This window comes from Peromyscus eremicus, chromosome 20 (assembly GCF_949786415.1).
Source record: "Peromyscus eremicus chromosome 20, PerEre_H2_v1, whole genome shotgun sequence".
NCBI classification, from domain to species: Eukaryota; Metazoa; Chordata; class Mammalia; order Rodentia; family Cricetidae; genus Peromyscus; species Peromyscus eremicus.
The window spans coordinates 21,277,388-21,303,988 of NC_081436.1; the positions used below are offsets into that span (position 1 = coordinate 21,277,388).

Genomic DNA, 26,601 nt, shown 5'->3' on the forward strand with positions numbered 1-26,601 from the left:
TCCTGCCTTAGCCTTCAGAGTGCTAGCATTTCATATGTGAGTAACCATACCTGGGTTTTCTAATATTGATTTCAAAGAGATATCCTACATTAATGGTGAAGAAAATATGATTAAATTAAATTGACAAATTAGAAAAACTGTACATATATATTTATTTGAAGGGATAACTAGAAACTTTTCTCAAAACTAGAAAATTCAGCCATACTCATCTACTTGGATCAGTTCATTTCTGCCTGCTGAGGTGAGAATTTTCTGGGGTGGGTGTTTCTGCATGTTGAGATGTATTAAATAGGTCTTTAGTGCCATAGATTTGGGTCCTGAGGAATCCATGTACTTCGTCTTAACTTATGCTGCATCTGAGTAACAAAATTGGCAAGAAATAACTCTTTATGTATTTATTTAATGCACATTGGTGTTTGGCCTGCATGTATGTCTGTGAAAGTGTCCAATCCTCTGGAACTGGAGTTACAGTGTTAAGCTACCACATGGGTGCTGGGAACTGAACCTCAGTCCTCTGAAGAGCAGCAGCCAGTGCTCTTAACCACTGAGCTCTAGCCCTGAAATAACTTATTTTTATTGAGGGTTTTGGTTTGGGTCAACAAAAAAAAAAAGAAAGCTCTTAGTCATATGTGATGTAATGAGTACAATTAAGACGAGAAAATGGTATAAAGGAGAAAACAGAAACATCTATTACAAGCCACAGGACGTGCAAAGGAAGGATCCTTGGGCCAGCTTGGCAAGCACTTCCCAAAACCAGGACGGGTCTGGACCACAGGATAAACTTAATCCTGAAGGCTACCAGGTGCTTTGCTCCCATGTCACCTGGCCCTTCTACTCTCTTGGTGCTGTGGCCACTGGGCCCTTCCTCAGAGCCTCGACTTCTGCTTTTGCCTCTGTCTCAATGTGACTTATTTTTTAGCCTGTTGAGCCTCTGTAGTGTTCCTGCTTAACTAACTCTTCCCACTCATCCTTCAAACCTGCGCCAAATACATCCTCAGATGTCTCCCAACCTGCAATCTAATTTCCCCTTGTACTCCCATGTAGCATTTTCTGTGTGTTCCTGAAGCATTTGGTGGTTATTAACCATCACCTTGTAAGCCATGTTCTTCCCGGGGGATGGCATGTTCAATGTTGAATTCAAACAGCCTTGAAGGAAGCAGGCAGATGAGGGTAGAGTGTGCAGGAGAAGTGTGTGCTGGGAAACTGTGTAGAAAGTCTGGAACCTAGGGTTGTGTTCAGGGAGCCTGGAGCAGTTCTAAAGTACCAGGAGAAACAGAAAACAGCATCATTTACAGATTAGGGTTTGTAACTGATTTTTTTGTCGTTGCTGTGTGCCTGTTTCAGAGACTGACTCTTCCTACAGAAGGTGGGCTGTGTCCTCTAGGCCTTGGAACTTCTTTCGCCCCATCCTCCCCAAGTACTGAGATTAGGCATGTGCTACCATGCCCAGCTTGTAGCATGTTCTTTAGTAACTTCAAAAATCTTTAGATATGTAATAAATGGGGGGGGGGGGGCGAGTTTCCATTACTTATCTTTTTCTGGTGATGTCGGGGATCAAACTCGGGGCTTGTGCATGTGTGCTCTTACCACTGTAGCATATCCCCGGCCTTCATTGACCACTTGGTTATGTCTTACATCTACCAGGTTGTGAGCACTGTGATGACAGAAATGGGCAGCTACTGCCACACCTCGCTTAGCAACTTGTAAAGTAAGGAAATTCCCAAGGAATCAAACTGAACTGGCTAAGTTTCAGACAGACTATGTGTTACTGTTTTGATGTGTAGCTTTTTAAACGCTTCAGAATTCTTTGCTTCGAGTAATTTTCCTGCGAACCTCCCCCCCTCAAAAAAAAAAAAACTCAAATTATTTCCATCTGTTGCTGGATACTTGATTCCTTATTAATGCTGTCCCTAAGTGTCTATCAAAGCTAAAAATGTTTGTTCCTTTGAATACTGCCTTTGGTGTCTTTGTTTGTTTGTTTTCTTTTTCGACACAGGCCTTTTGGTGTCTTTTTGGTTTTTCGAGACAGGCCTTTTGGTGCCTTAACAAAACAATGGTTAAATGTACTCTTCTCCACCAGAATTGATCTAGAGTCCCTCTTTCCCAAAACTCAGATTTTTGTCACAGCTGTCCTTGCTTCTGCCCAGCAGTGGCAGTAGCTGTTAAGAATCAAACAGAGGGCTGGAGAGATGGCTCAGAGGTTAAGAGCACCGACTGCTCTTCCAGAGGTCCTGAGTTCAATTCCCAGCAACCACATGGTGGCTCACAACCATCTGTAATGAGATCTGGCGCCCTCTTCTGTATACATAACAAATAAATAAATCTTTTAAAAAAAAAAAAAAAAAAAAGAATCAAACAGAGCCGGGCGGTGGTGGCGCACGCCTTTAATCCCAGCACTCGGGAGGCAGAGCCAGGCGGATCTCTGTGAGTTTGAGGCCAGCCTGGGCTACCAAGTGAGTCCCAGGAAAGGCACAAAGCTACACAGAGAGACCCTGTCTCGAAAAACCAAAAAAAAAAAAAAGAAGAATCAAACAGATGAACTCTTTTCTTGGAGGACATCAAAGAAACAATATAAAAATCTCACCTGATGTGTGTGTATGAAATTGTGACTCATCTTGGGTTAATTGAGCCAATTACGACCAGCTTTACTTGTTACTAGTAATAGTGACTGGCGTGATTGCTTTGCTCTTAGAGGAAGAGTTCTCACCTCTTTGCAGGCGCCAGAGCTGACCCTTGTGAAAGCATGGTGTATGTCTTTCAACATATGGTTATTCAAATGGGAGGAGACTCCAGAATGCTTGAGTAGTAATTCAGTTTACAATTAAACCCTGGCAAGATGAAATTACACACTGAGGAAGAGAAGAAAATTTCTCCTTACCACATAACTCGAGGCAGCAGCAATTTACAAGGGTGATTCCCTCTCTCCCTCTATTTTATTCTTTCCTATTTATAAACTCAAACCTTTACTCAAAATTCCCATTTACCAAGGAGATGGGATATTTCAGGGGTTTTTGTTGTGTGTAACGCTTTCAAGACCGATTCAAATAAAAGCATTAAATAAAAACAGGCGCATGGCCCTCCACATCTAACTGCCTTTTATCTGCATAAGCAAATCCTTGAGATACCCTTTGACAGTTCGTTCCAGCTCATCCTAAACTTTCTCATCACTCTGTCTTGGAAGATTTCTCACTGAGAAATGCACACTAACTAGGGTTTATAGGCTGCAATTTGGTCAATTTATCGTGATGAAAAATAAAACTGTTTTGCAGATTCAGACATTTTTCGGGGAGGGAGACAGACCTGTTTGAGTCAAGCTTTACACACAGTGTTGTTTAAATCCCAAGATCTCCATGTTTTCAGAGATGAAGAAACCAATTTGGCGCCTTAAAGATAGCTGTTGCGCCGGGCGGTGGTGGCATACACTTTTAATCCCAGCATTTAGGAGGCAGAAGCAAGTGGATCTCTGTGAGTTCAAGGACAGCCTCGTTTACAATAGGGAGTTCCAGGACAGCCAGAACTGTTACACAGAGAAACCCTGTCTCGGAAAAAAAAAAAGTGGGGGGGAGAAAATTTGTTACATTAAATCGAGAATGCACATTAGGTGGCAAAACCGTGATATAAACACACCTTTTACCATGGCTGCTTCTAATTATCGACTACAAATACCAGCATGCCTTGCGACATCACGCAAATGCACGCTTCTCAGAAGCTGTAGCCAAAACCCAATCAGACGCCGCCTCTCCCTGCTTGCGAGCCAATGGGAGGGCTGTTGCTAACTTGTCTGTTATATTTTTAGCTTTCATCCTGGTGGGAGGTCTCACAGCATAGATGGAACACACTAATGGACAGGGGCGCAGAAAGGGAAGGGTAAAGTGGAGAGGGGCGTGTATGACGCTCTCTGACGCACGAAACTAGAAGTCCCAGGAGGAGTCCCGGAGCTGTCCAGCTGGGAGTTTGGGGGATGGAACACATGCACTTAGATTGCCTCCCACCTCCCTGGCACCGCGGAGTTTGCCCTCCCTCCCGGCGTTTCTCGCCTCCTATCCAGGAGAGCGTATTTAAATTTCTATGGCTCTGTTGCTCTCTGCCCTTGCTAAAACGATCAAGGGAAATAAAATGCACAAGGTTCACACTTCCTAACTTTCCGATCTCACCGTCCCACGTGGGTTCGGAGGCTGCAGTTGTACCAGAGCCCTCAGTTAAGAAACGGGTTGGAGAGTTGGAAAATAAGCGACCTGAGACTGGGGTGGGGGTGGGGGTGGAAAGGCTGCACTTAAGGCCAGCGGTCCTCCAGCCTCGTGGTCTGAACAGTCCAGTCCTCCTGTGACTTCAACCCACCACAGATTTCACCACTCCTATCTCTGAGCCCGCACTGTCCCAAAGCCGCAGAGTGGAAAGCGTGACCAAAGTCCGAGCCAGGGGGCCCAGGTGAGCCACGCTTCGCCGCCCAGTGCTGTCGGGCTGAACACCCTGCTCACCTTGCCAGGGCTGGCACTTCTGCGACTAGGCTATTGCTAGAAGGAGCGTGGCTCTCGTGCTCTCCCGTCCGGGGGGCACCCTGCCCATAAGAAAACGAGGACCGCAGTAGGGGAGTCACGGTCGCGCGTGGCCAGCGCTTTTATCTGGAGTTTAGAACCCAAATTTCAAGGATGAGAGTGCATGGTCCACTGGTGCTCCGCTCCTTTATCTGGCCCACGATCTCCTCGCCCCCCCTCCCCTCCCCTCCCTTCCGTTCAATTTTTCCCGTCCCCACCAGGAGGGCGACGCTAGTAAACTCTGGTTAGCCCTGGTTCAGATCCAGACCGTTCTAGATCTGGCATCGTGCCCCATCTCCCCAAATTTAGAACAGATCGGAACCGGGGGGTGCGAGCCACGGGGACCATCAGAACTGGAGAGTCGCGCCGTCATCGTCCCAGGGGACCGTGGGAGGTGGGGCTGGTGCGGGGCTGACTCGTGCGAGAGCCCTCGGGGGCCCCGGTGACGCCAGCCCCTCCCCGCGACATCCACTGTATCCGAGACTGATCCCTGATGGCCTGCCTGCTGTGTCTCAGGCTCGTCCCTCCCCTCCCTGCGCTTGGTCTACACCGGTGAAAACCGTACATGGAGAGTTCAGACTGCTTTGGAGCCTTAAGAAAAGAAATCGGGTGCGGAGGCGCTCAGATGGACCACGAGGGCGAGCAGCCCCACTGACGGCACGGCAGGGCGGGGTCTGGAGGATCGGTGATGAGAAGATCGCTACTACTCCACACGTGTTAGCTGGGAAACCAAACCACAACTGGCCTGCTAGGGAGGGGTTAAAGAAGCCACGGAAAGAAAAGTAGTCCCGGCCTCACGGAAGGAAAAAATAGTCCCAGCCCCGCCCCGGCTGGGCGGAGGGACGCATCACTCAGGGGTGGGGAAAGCAGATCCATGCGCAGGGTTGCTGAGGGTGAAACTTTTCATTGACTTTGCTCACTTCGGGCCGGGGCGCGGGAAGGTGCTGGTTCCTGGGGCTGAGCGTCGTTGGAGCTGAGAGGCCAGAAGGACAGGACTTGCCCGCCGGTCACCTCCCGGGCCGGCCTCCATCCACCGCGTGACGGGTGCCATCCTCGGGCCCGCCATCCCCGCGCCGCCGCCGCCGACCTCGACCTCCAAGAACCGCGGAAAGAATCACATGAACTTGGTCCTCGTCCCCCTCAGCCCTCAACGACGTAGAAGGACACCGTGGCCCTCAGCCTCGAGGCGCCGGGGAGGCTGGGCGAGAGACCTCCGTCCCGCGGCCTGCAGAGCGCCCCGTCGCGGAGACCCGAGTGAGTGCGCGGGCGTGCGGGCGGGGGGCGCCCACTCTGGCCCACTCCCCTGCCGCCTCCCTCTAGATCCGCCTCTGGGTCGCTCTCCCATCACTTTGATCCTGGAGTACCTAGTTCCGAAGGCGGCTCTCTCCTGGGCGGAGTGTGTTTCCTCCCTGACCTCCTTCCCCATTTCTCAAAGCCTCACCACTCACTACGTTTTCCTTGTGCCCCCAAAGAAACCAAACTCTGGTCTGCGTTAAATAAATTAGGGGAAGGAAGGGGATTCGATCCTTGTTTTTCTGCTGCTTTTCCCGTGTGAGGGAAATCCGGGCGGTGATTATTAACACATTTTGTTTCTGGCTCTTTGGGACCTATGAGATGGCGATCACCCCCTTTTTGGTGACCGGGCCGGTTAGTGGAGACTGCCCTTGGATCGCTGAACAATTTATTGCCGGTTGAGTTCTTTATATTCTTGTGTGGGCGGAAAAAAGTACCCAAAGAGCCTATCAGATAGTGTATTCTGTTTGATCTCTCCTATTCCTGAACTTCCTCTTCTATCCAGGGAGGATGTACTGCGCCCTTGACCAAAATCTAAGGAGGGAAAGGGGAGAATGGACAGAGAGACAGTCTACAAGACGTCCCCCTCCTCTCCCCCGGGAGCAACCAGAACCTCCCAGAGCAGGCTGAAGCATCAGCAGGCAGGGTTTCCGATGCCACTTCAGTTCTTACCTTTTTTTCTCCTTTCTATCCACCCTACTCTGGGAGTGGGTTTCTCTTTGATTTCCTGACAACAACAATTAAAAACCCTGTTGCTTGCTCGAGCGCCTGCCCCCATCCCTCACTTAAGCACTGGGGAAAACAGCTGGTGTGGGAGGAAGGATTAAGGAGCTTTAACACCCTGCAGGGGGGGTTTGCAGAGGATCTGGTAAGTCTGGTCCTAGGCTAGGCCTTGCAGTGGGAGGAGACCCAGGGAGTATTAGAACCTGTCCAGGTTTCAGATGTACGGATTTTGCTTGCTTGTCTGGGAACCTTTTCCCATTTCCTTTACCTGGGTCCGGTTTCTCAGACTTGTATTAGAAGTGGGGTGAGGCTTGGATCCCACAGGCCTTATTGTTGACGGGGCGCCTCCCCACAGCTCAACTAGGAATTTCTTTGGCCGACAGGACTGGAGAATTGGATCCAATTCCTGCCATTCCCTTCCTGACTGTGGGGATGCTGGAGCCGAGCCTACTGGGTGTTAAGTGAAGAGGGCTCGTTTCTCCTTGGATACACTGTTCCGACAGCTAGCTACCCTAGACAGCGACAGTCCATTCAGTGCAAGAGGCCGGAGCCAGAGGGGCGGCCCTCTATCCCAGCCCACCTGCTCCACCCAGGAAAAGCCCCCATAGTCCCAGAGCTCCTTATTCAGTAGGCTTGGGAGGTCGGGAAGGGGAAGAGGAGAGTTACTGGAGTCGAGCCTGAACACGGACGTGGGGAGAAAGGAGAGCCGGTGAGAGGCCTTATGGGCCGATTTATGCCAAACGTCTTCGGCGATGGGAGGGGGAGCGCCCACTCGCCGCAGCGCGCATGTGCATCGGAAACTTTTCCTCGGCTTCGGACCCTTGGCCATTTCCTGGTGCCGAGCATGCGCGGTCTAGCCGGCCGGGTCCTCGCATAGTGCGCAGGGAAGTGTAGTGTGCTCGAAAAGTAGGTCACGAGTTCCTGCCCGCGCCGGGAAGCCCGAGGACTACGGCTCCCAGAGTGCTGAGCGCGGCGCCGCCTTGGGTGAGGCGAGCTTTCAGGTCCTGAGATCCCCAGAAAGCCCTGCCCTGGACGGGACTCTCGTGGTATGTCCTGGGTGGTCCGGGCTGTCAGGGAGGTGGTGTCAGGGTCTAAGCCCCATGCACATGTCCTGGAAGACCTGCAACCTATATTGCCGATTGGGCTGCTGCCTCGGGGATGAGAACTGAGGACTGATCCCTGGGGAGCTGCCCGAGCCTGGTTCTCTGTCCACGGTGGCCGTTCTCCTCTTGACCGTGTTAAAACGCTCCTCCACACACATTTACCTAAATCTTGGAGATTGATTCATTGTAGGATGTTGGGAATTTGAGATACCTGAATTGAGGGTGGGGGAGTGGAGATTCTTCACCCTTATTTTTCCCCTTTCTAAAATGTGAACCCTTTTTTTTTTTTAAGTCTTGTTTTGCATTTGTATTAGTTTCTCTGGAATCAACGTTGATGAAACCTTTGTGTAGCTCCACTGCTCCTTCTGTGTTCTGTTTTGTCTTTCTCCTAAATACTAAAATACCCATCAGCACAAAGGGTCAGAGTCAAGGTTTAACCCGTGGCCGAAGTAAAAGGGAAGGAGGAAAAAAGTATTGGGACAGAACATTGTTTTCCATATATGTTGTGTGTATAATAGCACAGGTTGACCTTGAACTTCCGACTCTCCTGCCTCAGCCTTCTCTGCTGGAATTACAGGCACTGCATACCTTAGCTCACTTGCAACTCTTTAGTACATTGTCAAAATGAGGTTTTACTATTACACACTCTGTTCTTGAGACAGTTTCTCCCTATATAACCTTGGCTAGCCTGTTACTTACTATGTAGGTAGACCAGGCTGGTCTTGAACTCACAGAGATCCACCTCTGCCTCCCAGGTGGTACCACACTAGGCTACTTAACGTCTCTCTCTCTTTTTAATTTTAATTTTATGTTTTTGTTACCTTTCTAGTGTTTTGTTGAAAAAGGTCTGAATCCTCGGCAGCTGCTCAACAAATCTGCTTGTTCCTTTTTTGAAGGGTAGTTATTTCTAAGCTTTCTAATCTCATCACACTTCCATAAATATTTTATATGTAAGCACTATAATTTGTCCATTGCTTCCTAAAAAAATAAACTCAGCCAAATGGTCACTCCTATCTTTAGCTGAAGACAGGCTAGTACCAGGACTTTAATCCTCTGCTCCATAAGCTTCTTGAAGTCAAAATTAGAGTCTGAGCTGATAGAGCAGAGACGCTCTTTCTAGTCATCTGGCCTGGCCTGTTCTCCAGTTAAAGAGGCGAAGGAGCATTATGCTTCCTTGTTTGTGCAGCAACACCACTGAGGTATAAATTGGTGTGCAGCCTGGGCTGCCTGGGCTGCAGACACTGGTCCTCTAGGCAGGGATGATGACTGGCTCTATTGTATTTCGGAGTGAGAGGCTTATTTCCCAATGACTTTGGCCTACATTTAGAATGTTCCCATTTTGAGGCTGTACTGTTCAGGAGTTATAACTTGGGAGACAATTACACAGCAAGCTCTGAGGACATATAGAAAGGTGTAGAAGCCCTGCTGGGTAGGGTAACTGAGAGGCATGTGTTTAGAGGCTCTGCAGTGCCTTGAAGAATATATCGTGTTGACATTGAGTCTGTTTTACTTTCCCAAAAAACTCTTTGGAAACACAACCTTTAACTGTACGCCTCTTCTTGAGACCTGATGCCAACTTTCTTAACAGCTTTTTAGTCTCCTCATGTTAGACACCTTTAGTGGACCTCTATAGTCTTTTCAAACCTCCATTCTTTATTAACTTATTATTTTTAATTACACATAGATATGTGTATCTTTATGTGAGTATGTCCACGTAAGTGCAGGTACCTCAGGGGGCCAGAGGCATCAAATTCCCTGGAGCTAGAGTTACAGAGTGTTGTGAGCTGTCTGTCATGAGTACTAGGAGCCAAACCCAGGACCTCTGGAAGAGCAAGTACTCTTAACTACTGAGCCGTATCTCCAGCCTCTTTAACCTTCATTCTTAAACCTCCAACCCAGAAGGCATGAGTTGCTTGGACCTAAGAGTTCTTGGTTTAGTTTAGCTGGCCTTGAACTCCTGTTTTCTTTGCTTCTACCTCTCAAGTGCTAAGTTTACAGGCTCACATCACCATGCCCAGCTCAAGCCTAGAAGTTCAAAGCCAGCATGGGCAACATAAAAACCTATATCTCTGGCCTCCACTCATGACCCACAAAAGAAAAGCCTGTGCTCCCATATGGGAGAAGGTCCACAGTATAATAACTAGCTTTGAGCTTTGCATCTGGTGATGATCTGATCCTCATCAACTAAGCCCCTTATTCTTTTTTTTTTTTTTTTTTTTTTTTTTTGAGACAGGGTCTTTCTATAGTAGTCCTGGCTGTCCTAGAACTTGTTCTGTAGACTAGGCTGGCCTCGAACTCAGAGATCTGCCTGTCTCTGCCTCCCAAATGCTGAAATAAAAGGCACGTGACATCCTCTATTCTTTTAAACTATTCTTCTCTCTTTAAACTGAAAAGGACTCTAGAACCAATTTATCTTGGTCATGAGTAGATATTTGAAGAGACTAGCAGACCTGTTTGGAGGCCAGGCTACAGGGGAAATTGGGGTTCCCTGAATGCTGAGCAGCAGCCCCCTTCTGCTCCTCAGACCTGGACTGACGGTAACTAAATGGGGTACTTATGTGCTCCTAGATGGACTCTGAGTACCTTCTCGGGTGTCCGCACCCCACAAGTCTTCTGAAGATTTGTTCTGTGCGTGCCCCATAAGGGTCCTGGGTCCAGGCCTGAATTAACATGATAACTTGTCACAGTAAGTGTTTAGAAAACTCAAGATTCTCAAACCTAGAGTTAGACTTCATTTGGGAACCAGAAAGAACATGAAACAAAATCCAGCCCTGAGTCCCACACAGGACAGAAGACGCCCTTGGTGTGGGTCATTGGTCAGCCTTGTCTCTGCTGAGTTCAGCAGCATGGCCTTGTCCAAAGGTCTAGGTAGAGACATGCTCTGGCTTCACCTTCCATAGAGGGGGCCTTTCCAGTTTAGTTTCTCCCCAAGCAGGAGTTCCTTTTGGACTCCCAGGACCTCACAGATCACCTTCCTGAAACGTGAGGCTTGCCCAGACCTAGGGAATAAAGCGTTTTGACCTCGGTGGGATCTGGCTATGAAAGAATCCCAAAATAACAATCTGAGTGTTTATCCTGGACTGCCTCCTCTGCGGGGTTCTCCAAACACTTGAGAAATCTGATCTGGTGCCGAGGACAGGTGGTCAGACAGTCCTTGGGAGACTGAGCGATGATGGGTCCCCAGCTGGAAGCTGTAGGGTGATGGAAAATTTCTTCCCTCTGCCGTCCTCATCACTCTCAACCTTGCCAGAGACTGTGGAGATTCCCTCAGGCCGCACTGCTGCTTCTCTTAATGCCCTGCCAGCCTCCAAGGCCCCGCTTCCTGCACTTCCCGTAGGCGCCCTGGTCCAACAGTTCCCTTGTGAGCTGACAGATTGTGCTTATGACAGATTTTGCCTTTCCTGGAGGATCATGCCTTTGTCCCCATTACTGAGGCCGGACGGAAATGCAAGCTCTGGCCACACTACCAAGTTCTCAAATTGGTTCTGTAAACTCAGACTGAGCCCCAAAGCTTGCACACCTCTGGGGTCCAGGGTGACAGATGGATGTGACTGGAGTCCAAGCCCCATTGGAAAGTTGGCAGTGAGCCTTCATGTCCAGTGACCTGTATCTCGTTCAATTTAAGGAGGGCAGCTAACATTTTGAAACTTGGGGCTTCGGCATTTGACAGTTTCGGGGCACAACTTGATGGAGACATTGCAGAGACATCAAGGGCCTTCTTGCATCCAGCTGGATTGGGGGCCTCGTTTTATTCCTTAGTTATTTGATGTCATTTTGACGGTGTCCTGAGTTCCCAAAATTGTAGAAAGCACAGTGCACTCCTATTTTAAGTGCCTGCTAAGTACCTATTATAAGGGAGAGCTTTATCCTTGAACCTCAGGTTACTGATGAGGAAACTAAGGTTAGAAAAAAGGGATCTGTCCAAAGCCAGGAGTGATCGTGCATGTCTGTAATCCCAGCACTTGGGAAACAGAGGCAGGCGGATCACTGCAAGTTCAAGGCTAGCCTGGTCTATTACATAGTGAGTTGTAGGCCAACCAGAGCTATATAGACTCAAAAAAGAAAGGAAGGAATGTACCACTGGATCTGTGTGGTTTTTTGTCTGTGCTTTGTCACTGGTCACCACACTGGCACGACTTGGGTAGTGTATGCTGGGTGCCTTTCTGCATATGTACTCACCATGCTCCTCTCCTTCTTTCTCACTTCCCAGAACCCTCTGGATCCCAGGGTCACTCCTCTACTCCCGACACTGCCCTTGGCCTGTGCACGAGCCCTGTGCTGATTCTCTGCCTGAGAGAGGATCATGCAGCTGGAGATCAAAGTGGCCCTAAACTTCATCATCTCCTATTTATACAACAAGCTGCCCCGGCGCCGGGCAGACCTGTTTGGGGAGGAGCTAGAGCGACTTTTGAAAAAGAAGTATGAAGGCCACTGGTACCCTGAGAAGCCATTGAAGGGTTCTGGCTTCCGCTGTGTCCACATTGGGGAGACGGTAGACCCCGTGGTGGAGCTGGCTGCCAAGCGGAGTGGTCTAGCAGTGGAGGATGTGCGTGCCAATGTGCCCGAAGAGCTGAGTGTCTGGATTGACCCTTTTGAGGTGTCCTACCAGATTGGTGAGAAGGGAACTGTGAAAGTCCTGTACCTGGATGACAGTGAGGGTGGTGCCCCAGAGCTAGACAAGGAGATCAAGAGCAGCTTCAACCCCGATGCCCAGGTGTTTGTGCCCATCGGCAGCCAGGACGGCTCCCTGTCCAGCTCTCCGTCCCCGTCCTTTGGCCAGTCGCCCAGCCCCACCTTTATCCCCCGGTCCGCCCAGCCTGTCACCTTCACTACTGCCTCCTTTGCTGCCACCAAGTTTGGCTCCACCAAGATGAAGAAGGGCGGTGGGGCGTCAGGTGGTGTAAGTGTGGCTGGCAGTGGGGCGAGTGGCCAGCAGCCACCACAGCAGCAGCCTCGCATGGCCCGCTCCCCCACAAATAACCTGCTGAAGCACAAGAGCCTCTCTTTGTCTATGCATTCACTGAACTTCATCACAGCCAATCCGGCCTCTCAGTCTCAGCTCTCACCCAATGCCAAGGAGTTTGTGTACAGCGGCGGCAGCGGCTCCCCCAGCCTCCTCTTTGATGGGGCGGATGGCCAGGGCAGCAGCACCTCGGCCCCTTTTGGGAGTGGTGGAGCCGGCACTTGCAACAGCAGCAGCAGCTTCGATGTGTCTCAGGTGTTCGGAGGTGGCGCTAACAGCCTCTTCTTAGAGAAAACACCCTTCGTAGAAGGCTTCAGCTACAACCTGAACACCATGCAGTATCCCAACCAGCCCTTCCAGCCTGTCGTGCTGGCCAACTGATCATCTTCCTGTCTGCCAGGCCAGGAGCACCCACGACCACAGAACAGAGAAAGGAAAGGCCAAACAAAAGAGGAAAAGAAAACTGTACAAAAGATTCCAATCTTCTCATTCTCACAACTAGGAAAAAGATCCTCCGCCACGGCACGGAGTAGGAGGGGTTCCCAAAGCACGAAGTCGTGTCTAACTCCGCCCTGACTATTTTCCTGCCTGCCTCCGATTTCATTTGGTTGGTTTGGGGTTTGTAATTTTTTTGTTGTTATATGTAGTTTTCTATGACATCTTTAATTAGTGGTTTCCTGGCCTAAGAATGGTCCAGATGTGAGTTGCTGCCCCCTCCCTCCTTCACGCTCCTTTGGGATTGGTGTGTTCAGGCTCACAGGGAAAGAAACGCAGCAGCTGGAACCAGACAGCCCCTGGAGCAGGGAGAGGCTGGCCCCGTGTCCGTGGCCTCAACTCCCCCTCAGTCTGGGTCACAGGGAGCTGCTGACTGGCCACTTGACACCCTCCCCCTAAACCTAATATCTGTGACTATAGGGAGGGTAGCACTTTTTCTAGTTGGAATCCTTCTCTGTCCTGTGGCCTCATCCCTCACCCCCTCCTGGCCTGGACAAGATATATGTAGCCTCTTTCTCCAGTGCAGCGTTCCCTGAGCCGAGGTTAGGGTAGAGAATAGAGGTAGGGGTAAGTGTATGTGTTTTTGTGTGTGCATTCATGCCTGTGAGTGTGTGTGGCTTGCTGTCGTGTTCTAAAGGATTCCAAGCCACGTGGAACTTCCCTCTCCTAGTGTGGTTCTGGGTTGCAACAAGTGCTTAGTTATGTACAGGGCTGGGGGATGGGCCCAGGGTCGACTGTCCGTGTGTAAGGCTGTAGGACAGTGTGTGTGGTGGGGTGACACGTGGCTAGCCTAAGAAACTCCCGAGGAAAGCACTGCATAAGGAACTGGTTTGCCAGACTGCAGAGGGACCTGCACTGTTGTTTGTTTTTGACCAAAAAAAAAAAAAAAAAAAAAAAAAAAAAAATCTCAGAAGGGCGGGAAGAATACCCAAACCTGATGCCTAAGAGGAGTCCCTAGACCTCAGCAACTACTGTTGTGTGACCTTAGCCCAGGGTAGGGACAGGGAGAGAATTGGGAGTCGGTGCCTGTGGTGGGCAGTACTGAGCCTTGAATTAAGACTTTGTGATTTGGGGTTATAGGTGTAAATGCATTTGCAGCGTCTGAGAACTTCTTGGTTCCAGTCTCTTGCCCTCACCTAGCACTACTTGACCTTGATGCTGTGAGCTGTGACCTCCTGGGCAGACAAGAGAAGCCCCGGCCCCCCTTCTGCTCCCGTCTCCCCAGGGACTCCCAGTGGGAACTGCTGTGGCAGTGAGTTCAGCCCAGACAGACACTGCCAACCCCCTCTCCTTGCATTGGGCACTAGCTCTACCTCCCCCAGCAGGGCAAGGCCCTGAGTTCTCAGCCCAGCACCATCTGTTCCCCAGTCTTCTCCAGCCTGCCCATTCTGGGCCTCCTGTTCCTTCATCCTCAGCACCCACACAGGTGACCGTCCCGGGTAAAGAACCTCTCTGGGACAAGCTGGGTGTTGCCTTACCCCCGTTTCCAGCCCCTCCTCCACATGCACACTGGTACCACCTGCACCCAAGCCAGCTTGTTTCCACACACCGGGAGACTGGAGCCCAGCCCCTGTGTCTTTGGAAGTAGGAAGAAAAATGAGTGTTCAGGAACATGACTTCTGCACTGGGCTCTCAGCCCAGTTCAGTGTCTCATCACAAATCTAGGCATTTTTGCTTCAATTTTATTTTTTTTTAAGAAAAAAACAACTCTGCACTAATTTACCTGGTTTCGTAGAAAAACTTTTTTTTTATTTTTTACATTTTTTGGTGTCCGTTTGTATTGAATAATTTGCTACATTTGTAAAATGTAAGAGGTATATATAATATATGTATATTTCTAATGTAAGAAACGTAATTTTTTTTCTTTTCAAGATTTTTTCTTAAAAAGAGGAGAGAAACCAATATTTTTTCAGGAAAAACAAACTTTAAAAAATAGGAACATAAAACCTTTTCCTCCCTTTCCCCATCCTCTCTATCCCTCTCACCCAGGAGCAAAACTGAAGGTGGATTATCTTGTTAAGAATATCAGCTGTCAAGCCGGGCGGTGGTGGCGCACACCTTTAGTCCCAGCACTCGGGAGGCAGAGGCAGGATCTCTGAGTTCGAGGCCAGCCTGGTCTACAGAGCGAGATACAGGACAGGCACCAAAAGTACACAGAGAAACCTTGTCTTGAAAACCAAAAAAAAAAGAATGTCAGCTGTCAGTCCAGAGTGCTGTCCTTTTCTTGATGCTGGAGCATCTCTCCCTAGGGGTGGGGATAGGCATTGAGGCAGCCATAGAGAGGAGCCCGGGAGCAGGGCGATGACCTTTTTTTCTCTAGTGAAGGAAGAATGCAATCAAGACATTTTGTATTCAGAACGTTGTGCAATATTTTGGAATGAGACATTGGTGTGTTTAGAGATTTAGTTTCAAAACAAAGATTGATCAAATCTGTACAGTTTATATTGTTCCAGATTTTTTTAAGTTTGTATTAAAAGCATGATATATAATAATAGGCTCCTGCTTACTCTTGGCTTGTTTTGTTTCTGGGGTCCCTTTGGAATAGAGAGATGACCACTGCTGTGGGCTTTAGGAGACTGTTAGTCACCCTCACAGTGACTCGCCTCTGGGTAGACACAGTTGACCTCATCTCCCTCTGGTGTGCCCACTACCACAGTCCTTTTCCACACTTCACACTCTTCTCTTGGGTTGTTAGGAGCTGCCACCTCCCAGCCCTCCCTCCCCTGTCCCTCAGCTTGTGTGGGGTCCAGCCGGGGCTGGGAGGATTGTTTCGGAGCCACCTGTTCCTTGGAGGGAGAAGATAAGAATGCCCCCCACCCTGCTTGGATCTGGTATTTATACCCCCCTCCCCTGTAGTGTGGGCCTTTCAAAACAGATTCTCTTCATCAGCCTAGCGCTTGGTTCGCAGTCAGTGCCGCCACCCCTCAGCCCCACCTCCGGCTGGCGTGCTTGCCTAAGCCAGGGGCTCAGAGGCAGCCACTTCCTTGTCCTGGGACATGGTTTTCCTTTCCTAACCTAGGGCACATTACTACTGCCTGGAGCACCTGGGCAGGGTGTCTGTGCAGGTTGTCATTGAATCATTTCATCCTCATGGCAGCCCAGTGGTAAAGCCATTTTATCTATCTTAGAGCTTAGAAGTGGGTTCCAAGTTAGGTTGCTTCCCTAAATTCACAAAACTAGTAAATGGTCAGCTGAGGTTTTGAGTCCTGTCTGACTGTTCATCAGTGGTGGGTAGTGTCAGGCCCTATGAAGGAGGAACCATGGCGCCTGCCTTTACAGGTGTGGGGCATCTCATAGATAATGACTATAATAACTGAGTACCAGGGAGGAAAAACTTGGGGCAAGGTGGGTAAGTTCTGGATAGATACACTTTGTAGACAAGCCAGTACAGCCCTCCCCACCCAAACATGAACTATAGCTAGAAAACTCAAAGCCAGCTGGGTGGTGGTGGTGGTACATTCCTTTAATCCCAGCACTTGGGAGGCAGAGTTTATGGCCAGCCTGGTCTACGAAGTTCAGGACAGCCAGGGCTACACAGAGAGAGAAACCCTGTCTGGAAAAACCAAAAAGAAAAGAAAACTAAAGCCAAACATCCAGCTTCTAGACAGGGTCCCAGCAGCCCTAATGTCAAGCCCTCTCTGTTGGCCATTTTCTTTCCACAGAGCCTGTGAGCAAAGGGAGGTCTTGGTCCACACAGAGCCAGTCATAGAGGTCCTGACAGAAGGCCAGCCTATCTCTATGCCCCGGGTCCAAGTTGCCTGTCAACAGGGGGCCCAGGACAGGGTTGAGATGGCCTCTCAGCCATTCACTCCTATTTATACTACTGTAAACACAGGTCCTGACTCAGCAGGTACCACGATCTGCTCAACTTCCCAACACATACGTGGACATGAAGGGCTTGGGCAATGCATCCTCACACATTCAGACCTCCATTTAGTCCCAAACAGCTCAGTGGCTCTGAAGAGGTGTGAGAGAGGAGATCTAGAGGATCGATGGGGGGCTCCCTGGGGCCCTTCCTGCAACAAAGGGGTAGAAAGAATTTTCTGGGGCCAGGGAGAGATGACTCAGAGGGTAAGGTCACTTGCTACCAAGCTTATTTATAAAAAATAAACGTTCTGGTAGACTCCAAGGGTCCTTCCCAAAAGGACTCATTTATGCATGGGATTCTGGGACTCCAGGTAGCAGAGCAGTGTCAAGCCATACAAGCACAAGGCTCTGGGAGAACACAGACCACAGAAGGCTTCCTGGAAACAGTGAAGACAGTCCAAGTTAGCTACAGAAGAGAAAGGCAAGGCTCTAGGGAGCCTGTCCGGAAGAGTAAACCCTGCCCCTCCAGACAGGTTCCAGGCCCACCCTGCCACTTGCCAGCTGGGAACCCTTGAACAGACCACTCCGCTGCTTCTCCGCCTCATTCCCTCCTCTCTTAAGATGGGGCTACTGGCCGGGCGGTGGTGGCGCACGCCTTTAATCCCAGCACTCGGGAGGCAGAGCCAGGCGGATCTCTGTGAGTTCGAGGCCAGCCTGGGCTACCAAGTGAGTCCCAGGAAAGGCGCAAAGCTACACAGAGAAACCCTGTCTCGAAAAACCAAAAAAAAAAAAAAAAAAAAGATGGGGCTACTAATTGCACCTCCTTGTGAAGATGAAATGATGGGTGGGAAAATGCTGAGCACACTGACTGGTCTGGATCAAACAAGGCAAGTATCATTTTCGTCATGGCTTTATTGTCCATCTTCAAATGCTCCGGCCAACCCAGTCCAGTTACACCTCCCTACATCAGCAAACAGGCCGAAACCCAAGCTGGGTGGAAAAGGAAACTTCTCAGAGCAGAGCTTGAGTTGCTTCTGCCCTGCCCTTTGCCTAGATGGGAGGCTGCTTGTCTCAGCAAGAGGTGAAGTGTGGTGAGCTCTACTCTTCTCCTGGGACCGGGCCTCTTGCCTCAGGATAGGAGGAGCCTTTGACGCGTGTCCCTGAAACCTCCTGGGAATTTTTCCCTGGAGAGGCAGGTAGAGAAATAGGGGTGACTCACAGTGAACCCTGCTCCCTTGTCAAGGCCTGCCTGAGTCAGTGTCCTTAGGCCACAGGATGACACTCGGTGTCCTCTACTTCTCCTTGTGAGTGTATCAACATAGAGAGGTGCACCCCCTCCTCCTTGCCATGAACCTGATCAGTCTGGCCAAGTCTTTTCAGGGCCCAGCCAGAAAGTCTCCAAGCCCCTAGGCAATCTGATTTTGAATTTAGGGAGCTTCATTGCCAGCAAAGAGAAGTAGGTTCTAGGTCCTCAAAGCTGCCAATTCACTGTGTGACCTTGAAATTCTCTTGACATCCATTCCCATTTGTACAATAAGCAACCGTAGGCCCAAGCCCCTCTTTAGCTAGGCCATTTGAGCTGTTCCTGGCTAGCGCCATTCCCTGCTCTGGTGAGGCACCTATGACACCATTCCTGGGTAGAAAGGGTGACATGATGGGCAAGTTCCGAGGCAGGACCACGGGACAGCTAAGACACCCTCCACACACAAGACCTCACCAAACTACTCCTGGGCTACAGTAGAACTAGGGAAGACTGGAAAGGAGAAAAGGCCTGCGGCCTGGATCTCTGGGTTCTTCTAGCTCTGCTCTGACCCAATCCACTCTATTCCACACACAACATTCAACATTCAACATGGAGCCAGGAATGTAGTTCAGTGGTAGAGCACTTGCCTAACCTAGCATGCCTAACAAAAAACACAGAGCCTCCATAAGGGGTGACATTTTGTTGTTGTTGTTATTTTTCCGGAGCTGAGGACTGAACCCAGGGCCTTGCGCTTGCTAGGCAAGCGCTTTACCACTGAGCTAAATCCCCAACCCTAGGGCTGACACTTTTTTTTTTTTTTTTTTTTTTTTTTTTTTTTTTTTTTGGTTTTTCGAGACAGGGTTTCTCTGTGTAGCTTTGCGCCTTTCCTGGAACTCACTTGGTAGTCCAGGCTGGCCTCGAACTCACAGAGATCCACCTGGCTCTGCCTCCCGAGTGCTGGGATTAAAGGCGTGCGCCACCACCGCCCGGCGGGCTGACACTTTTTTAGGCAGGAGGAAAATACGGGATAAATAGAAGACAAAATTCCTGTCTCTTGAAGTGAGGTTCTCCTTACTACAAACAAAGAAATGTGGAGATGTAACTCAACTGGTAGAGTGCTTGCCTAGCGTTCATGAAGTCCTGGGTTCCATCCCTAGCACCGATAAACTGGGTGAAGTGGTGCCAGCCTCTAACCCCAGTACTTGGGAGCTGGAGTTTAAGATCATCCTTGACTATGCAGGAGTTTGAAGCCAACCTTGCTTACATGAGACCGTGTCTGGGGGGGGGGGGGGGGGGGAGCTACTACTTTCTTTTTAGACAAGGTATATATAGCCTTAGATGTCTTGGAATTTGTTATGGAGACCAGAATGTCCTCAAATTCGAGAGATCTGCCTGGCTCTGCCTCCTGAGTGCTGGGATTAAAGGCCTGCACCATCATGCCTTACTACAGGTAGCTTCTTTTATAACTGAATCTTTTTTTGTTTTGTTTTGGTTTTTTTTGTTTTTTTGTTTTTTTTTCGAGACAAGGTTTCTCTGTGTAGCTTTGGAGCCTGTCCTGGAACTCACTCTATAGCCCAGGCTGGCCTCGAACTCACAGAGATCTGCCTGCCTCTGCCTCCCGGGTGCCCAGCTGAACTTTTCTTTCACATATTCAACTGACAAACCCTTCCAGAACCCTCCTTGCTACGGTAGGCTTTGAGCTGAGGAGAAGCCCAGGCCCTGTCCTTAGGTGTGATGGGGCATTCTGGAGGTGGAGGAGGATGATGGGAACAAAGCCTGATCATCCTGCCTTCAAAACCCTGAGGAGATCCACACCAGAAGAAAACTTAGGGAGCAATGAGTGCAGAGAGGAGGCTTCCGTGTGGGGGCCCATCCCTCACCCCCATATTTCCCCTAGAGTACTCTTGAGTAGGAGCAGCAGGAAATATTAGATAGAAGGATAGTGGGGGGGGGGGGAGAAACAGATGAAAAATACAGGATAGCCGGGCGGTGGTGGCGCACGTCTTTAATCCCAGCACTCGGAAGGCAGAGGCAGGCAGATCTCTGTGAGTTCGAGGCCAGCCTGGGCTACCAAGTGAGTTCCAGGAAAGGCGCAAAGCTACACAGAGAAACCCTGTCTCGAAAAACCAAAAAAAAAAAAAAAAAAGAAAAATACAGGATAGCCTCGAGAGGGCCTGGATCCTAATCCATCGGGCCCTGACTGTCTCTGCCCTAGGGTATTTAAAGAAATGCCAAGGGGTGGAGCAAAAGACCTCCTCCCCCAGCACAGCCAAGTGCATGCCATCTCAGACACCTGCACTCAGGCCTGTGGTCCAATCATCCTCTCTATGCGGACCTGCTGGGTAAAGCCACTAGGAAACCCAAATGGGCTCCAACACTTCTGCCTGGCCCTGGTAGGCTTTTCAGAGGGTAGAAGGGTGGATAAAAGCCAGTAGGGGAGGAACTAGGGCCTGCTCATGTACCAAGTACCACAGTGGAACCTGGTGAGATCCCTTGGACTTGGTATTGAGGGGACCCCGAGGGTTTGGTGGTGAAACCAGAGGAAGACCAAAACTCAAGGTAACGGTGGTGGCACATGCCTTTAATCCCAGCACTGGGGAAGCAGAGGCAGGCAGATCTCTAAGTTCAAGGCCAGCCTGGTCTACAGAGTGAGTTCCAGGACAGCCAGGGCTACACAGAGAAACTCTGTCTTTTTTGTTTGTTTGTTTTTTCGAGACAGGGTTTCTCTGTGTAGCTTTGTGCCTTTCCTGGAACTCACTCTGTAGCCCAGGCTGGTCTCAAACTCACAGAGATCCGCCTGCCTCTGCCTCCTGGAGAAACCCTGTCTTGAAAAATCAAAAGAAAAAGAAAGACTCAAGGTTAGAGAAGCCAAAGTCATGAGCATAGCAAGTGTGGATGACTCCATGAAGCCACCAGGGCCAGTCAGAGTACACAAATGTAGAAATGTGAAACTTTAAAAGAAAGCCCAAGTAATGGCACCTGCCACCAGCCTGACAGTTTTGAGCCCTGGGACCTACATGGTAGAAGGAAAGAACCCAGCAAGTCATCCTTGATTCCACAAGTGTGTGTAGTGCACATACCCCTGCCCTACCCCATACAATGTAAATCAATAGACGTAACTTTAAAAAAAAATTAAGAAAACAGGAAAGTCAGGTGTGGTGGCACACACACATGACTCCTGACTCTCAGGAGTCAGAAGCAGGAATGTGAAAAGTTCAAGGCTAGCCTGGTCTACATGGCCAGTTCCAGGCCAGCCAGGACTATACACTGGAACCCTTTTTCAAGGAAACAAGCAAACAAATAAAACACAGAGGCAATCTTTGTTACCATCATGTGTTTACCAAATGATCTAACTATTTCATGGCTGTGTATTTCCCATAAGAAGCAGTATGCTAGGTATGGTGGCTCATGCTTTAATCCCAGAACTTGGGAGGCAGAGCCAGGCAGATCTCTGTGAGTTCAAGGCCTGCCTGGTCTACAGAGTGAGATCCAGGACAGGTACCAAAACTACACAGAGAAACCCTGTCTCGAAAAACCAAAAAACCACCACAACAAAAATAAATAAATAAATAGATAGATAGATAAATAAATAGATCTCCAAAGTGGAAACATCTTACTGTCCTTGCGATAGAACAGATTGTGTAGTACATCCGTGCTAGGGACTATTATTCTGTGATTAAAAAATATCGAACCGCTGATGACATGGGACAACATGGGTGAATCTCCAAATAAAAATGCAGAATGTCAGCCGGACTGAAGAGGGAAGAATGCATACTGTTAGGTTCCACTCAGAGAAAATGACAGAAAATGTCAACTAATCTAAAAGCAGCAGATTAGTGGATGCCTGGGGATGGGGCAGGGACAGCCATGAAGGGAAGATAAAAAAGGACCAGGAAACCCTGACGGTTAACACACAGATCTTTTACTTTGGTTGTGGGTGGTCATGGATTCATGGGTATTGTCAAAATGTGTCCAATTAAAGCCAGACGTGGTGGGACACCCTTGCAATCCCTCACTTAGGAAGTGGTAGCAAGAGGACCGCAGTTCAAGGCCCCCCTAGGCTACATGCTGAGTTTGAGGCCAGCCTGGATTACATGAGATGATGTCTCCAAAACAAACAAACAAACAAACAAACAAACAAAAACAATAATGAAGTTACAAATGGAAGTATGGGTAACAAATGTCCTGAGGGCCATGTCCCTCAGCCCCCATCCTGCTTGACACTGTGGGGTCACTTTATGCTGTGTGGCTTTGCATAAAGCTGGCCCTCTCTCTGCATTCAACTTTCTTATCTTTCAGTGGAGAGACAAGACCGCACCCATCTCACAGGGCACAGGGCCCCACATACATAGTTGGGTCTCTGTCTAAGAGGGCCTCTCACCTTGAATCAGCTGGCTGGCATATTGATACAGGCAAAGGAGAAAAAAATTTGTAAGGCAGAAGAACAGGCATCTCCGCGTCCAGCCGGCTTGTCCTGAGAGGTACCCAGGGAGCCTGTCCCATGGGACTTGTCAGAAGTTGGCCTCTAGGCAAAGGCATGAGCAGGGTACCCCTCTTAGGAAAGGCTGGAAGCAAGGTAGGCAGAGAACTAGCTGAACCTCAGTCTCTGGGAGGGCAGCACTGGCCTCCTGTTCATGTCAGGGCTGGGGACAAGGCCAAGTTGGCCCAAGGCCCAGAGGGGCGGGCCAGTTCAGCACCATGGGTCTCGGAGGTAGGGAGCCTGCTGGGACCTCTCTCTGGACACAATGTCCTAGACTGCTTCACAGCTTGGCTGAGTGACAGGGAACAGTGGCTGGCAGAGGGTATGGGCAGCTGGCCGACTGGGTGGGGGGCAGCCAGCCTGAGCAAAGGGCTTGTTCTTACAACCTGTCCTGCCGCCTTGGCCAAGGACAGGGCCAGTTCTTTGGAGGAAGGAGCTTGACACCCTGCGGGGACCTCAGCAATCCCTCTCTACCTGGTATCTCTGTTTCCCTATATCACTGACTGCTACCATTTGAGCAAAATTCTTTAAGAGCAGAACCCCCAGCCGGTCGGTGGTGGTGCACGCCTTTAGTTTCAGCACTTGGGAGGCCGGGACAGGTGGATCTCTGGAGTTAGAGGCCAGCCTGGTCTACAGAGTGAGTTCCAGGACAGCCAAGACTGTTTCACAGAGAAACCTTGTCTTGAAAAAGAAAAAAAAAAAAAAGCAGAACCCCCAAAATGCTGACCTGGATTGCTCACCTGACTTCCTTACTAGCCTTACGACTTGATTAAGTGACGGCCCCTCTAAAACTCTGCCCTTTTGTTTTTAAGTTTTGAGACAGAGTCTCACTCTGCTGCCTCGGGTGGCCTTGAAGTCACAGAGATCTGCGAGCCTCTGCCTCGTGAGAGCTGGGTTTAAAGGTGTGCGCCACCACACCTGGCTCTGAAATAGAGCTCTTTAGCTGAAAAGTGGCAGCTGCTTCTTCGGGGGTGAGTACATAGCAGGCCTTGAGATGGGGACTCTCACCCAGAAGGCACTTAATGGAATAAGCTTCACTATTGTGACCACCTTAATAAGCAGTAATGGCCTTTGTTTATTAAAGGCTCCTGTGTGGCAGGAACTTGGTGTGCATTGTTGAAAACGCCATAGTCAGCTCTTCCCTCTCATTGTATACGGGAGGGACTCACAGGAGTCAGTAGAGGGAAGGGAGCCTCCCTACTAGCTACCCCTGTGGGCCAAGAGTAAAGGCCAGCTGAGTGGCCCCTAGAGGGTTCTCAAAGCCGGGGCTGGATCAGAGAAGGGCTAAGGGGCTCCTTGGGACACAATAGATGACCCCAGATGCCTGGCCTCATTATGGACATTGTTGGCAGAGTCCCAGGCACATGAGCCAAGTACTAAGGAAGGCTGGGCTGGGGGGGTGGGGTGGGGGGCAGAGGGTTACAGGCATTCCTTCACTCATTCAGCAAACATTGACTGAAGGACATAGAGTGTGGTGCTGCCACACGTGGACCTGGAGCCCTGTCCTGAACACGGCAGTGTCACTTACAAAGTTACAGCTCATCAGGAGAATGACTGCCGGTTTCCCCAGCCTTTTTTTTTTTTTTTAAGATTTTTTTTTATTTAGGTGTTAAACTGTGTGCGTACATGTGGATATATGCATGTGTGTGCAGAGGCCAGAAAAGGGTTATATGCAAGTTGTGAGCTGTCTCATATGGGCTCTGGGAATGGAACTTGGGTCCTCTGTAAGAGTACCAAGCACTTGGACCTGCTGGGCCACCTCTCCAGCTCCCCTGAAAAACTTCTGTATTTCCTTCTCTAGTGCTGGCCTACAACCCAGAGGCTATGGTAAGAAAATGCAAACCAGGATGTCCCATGGAGTTCCTTCATTCTTCCTTTTCCTCAACTGTAGAAGGACACCGATGTTGCCCCTCCCCTTTGTCACTGGAGGTAAGATGAGCCGCCCTGGCTCACATTCCAGGCTATTAAGTGGAGCAGGTACAATGGTTCTCATCCTGCGGGTAAACCAGGCTTCGGAGAGAAAAGGAGAAGGTGACTGTCTCCACTTTGCAAATGAGTCAAAGCTGCCAGAGGAGGCCCAGATGTCTCCCATTCCTAGAAAAAATTACTCTTATTAGATGCTTAAGACAAGCGGTGGAGCCGTCTGGGACTGCTTCAATTCTGTGGCCAGTCTGGGCTGCATGGTGAGTCCCAGACAACCTTTCATCCTCCCAGCAATTGGGAGGCTGGGGCAGGTGGGTCTTTGCCACTTACAGATAGGCCTGGTCTTTGTTGTAAATACCAGGCCAGAGTTGTAGTAAGCATGTGAGCATGCGCGCACACTTTAGACACACACACACTTTAGACACACACACACACACACACACACACACACACACACACTTCAGACACACAACTTGGCACAGATAGTGGTCCACTAAGATGAGAATGTGGGAGGAGGGACTGCAATGACTATTAGGTGTCCTGTTCCTGGTGGTCATACTGGCACTGGACAACTGGACACGGACTCCAGCTCCACCTGTGGCCGAGCCAAGAGACAAGTAGGACCACAGGCTCCCTGAGCAGAGACCAAGGTCCACAAGGAGTTGACTGCCCCAGGTACTCAGGGCGGGGTTCTATGCCAGGTTCTCTGAGAGAGCATCAGGGACCATTAAGTAAGCTCCCCAGTCACTGGCTATATTTACAAGGTGACAAGGCTTTTTTTTTTTTTTTTTTACTATGTCAGAAGGAAAGGCCATTTTGTAGGTAGGTATACTGAGACTCAGAGGCACAACTGGCCCAAGGTCACCGAGAAGAGGCAAGGCCCAGGCACCTGCATGCTTCCCTGACCAGGTGGGGTGACCCTGGAAGGAAAACTTCCTGAGCAGGAGACCTCCCCCAGAGCAAGAGAAGCCACGGTCCCAGGTGGGGCTGGGCTGTGCACCCATCTCTGCCGTCATAGGCAGCCATGCCCGTAAGCAGTGGGAGTGCCCAGCTTGAGCTAGCCCTCAGTTTCCCTTGTGGGCAGTAAGGGGAGGCTGGGCTCCACGAGGCTGCTCCCCCCCGCCCCGCAGAGCACACAGGAGGAAGAAGGAAAGGAAGGTTATGTAAGGCGAGGCGAGGGCCGGGCAGGCGGGGACGTCCTCCTATGAATAGCCTGCTGTTCCCTGCGCGTGACTGCACGGCCCCCACGGCGCCCGCCGTGCTGGCCTCCGTGTCCCGGGCCTGGGGAGGGAGGAGTGAGCCGGGATGCAGGGAGGGAGTAGGAGAGTTGGGATGCGGGGAAGGAGGAGGAGCTGGTGTGCCAGGAGTACCTGCTTGCTGGAACCCCACTCGCCCCCGCGCTGTCCGGGGCGGCGGTTCAGTTCCTGCAGCCGACTGGCGCTGACTTCGTCATCCGCCTTGGCGATGTTTATGCCGGGCCCCGTTGCCCAGAACTGATTCTGCAGGTGCCGGGGCTGGTACAGCCCCTCACTCCTGAGAAAGGACGAAGGGGCATAAGGCCGCTGCGGATCGCCCTTTGCATTACCTCACCTGATCAGGACATCGTCCTCCACTTCACTGTTGCCCCAGGGAGGCGCCCCTAAAGCAGGGCTACAGTCACTGGGAGGCTGCTCAACATTGCTGGATCCAGGTTTCCACATCAGGGCCCCCTGCACTTACGCACGGGTCACCTTAGCAATAATTGAACCTCTGCATCCCCAGGATTTGATTCGATTTTGCTTCACTTTCCGACAGAGTCACTATGTATCCCTGGCTGGCTTCTAAACTCAGAGGGGTCGGTCTGCCTCTACCTCCCCAGTGCCAGGCCCCTCCTCAGGGTTTCTAAGGTTTGGAATCAAGCGGGGTAAGTAGGAGGGGCAGACAGGGACTGAGGCCTGCATTGATTTCATGAGCTGGGTGAAAAGTCGGGGCAGACAGGACTTGATGGCCTCCCTGGAGGATAGATGGGGCCAACCAAGTAGGAACAGCCAAACTTG

General features: G+C 50.2%; 2 protein-coding genes across 4 annotated transcripts in view; both read left to right on the forward strand.

The window, feature by feature from the left end:
• Rangap1 (Ran GTPase activating protein 1) overlaps positions 1 to 26,601 on the forward strand; it is a 187,870-nt gene that overhangs the window by 26,012 nt on the left and 135,257 nt on the right. The window lies entirely within an intron of this gene.
• Positions 4,919 to 15,604, forward strand: Tob2 (transducer of ERBB2, 2). Its single transcript, XM_059247952.1, has 2 exons — positions 4,919 to 5,789; positions 11,865 to 15,604. The coding sequence occupies exon 2, from the start codon at positions 11,958 to 11,960 to the stop codon at positions 12,996 to 12,998; it is 1,041 nt and encodes a 346-aa protein (XP_059103935.1). The 5' UTR covers positions 4,919 to 5,789; positions 11,865 to 11,957; the 3' UTR covers positions 12,999 to 15,604.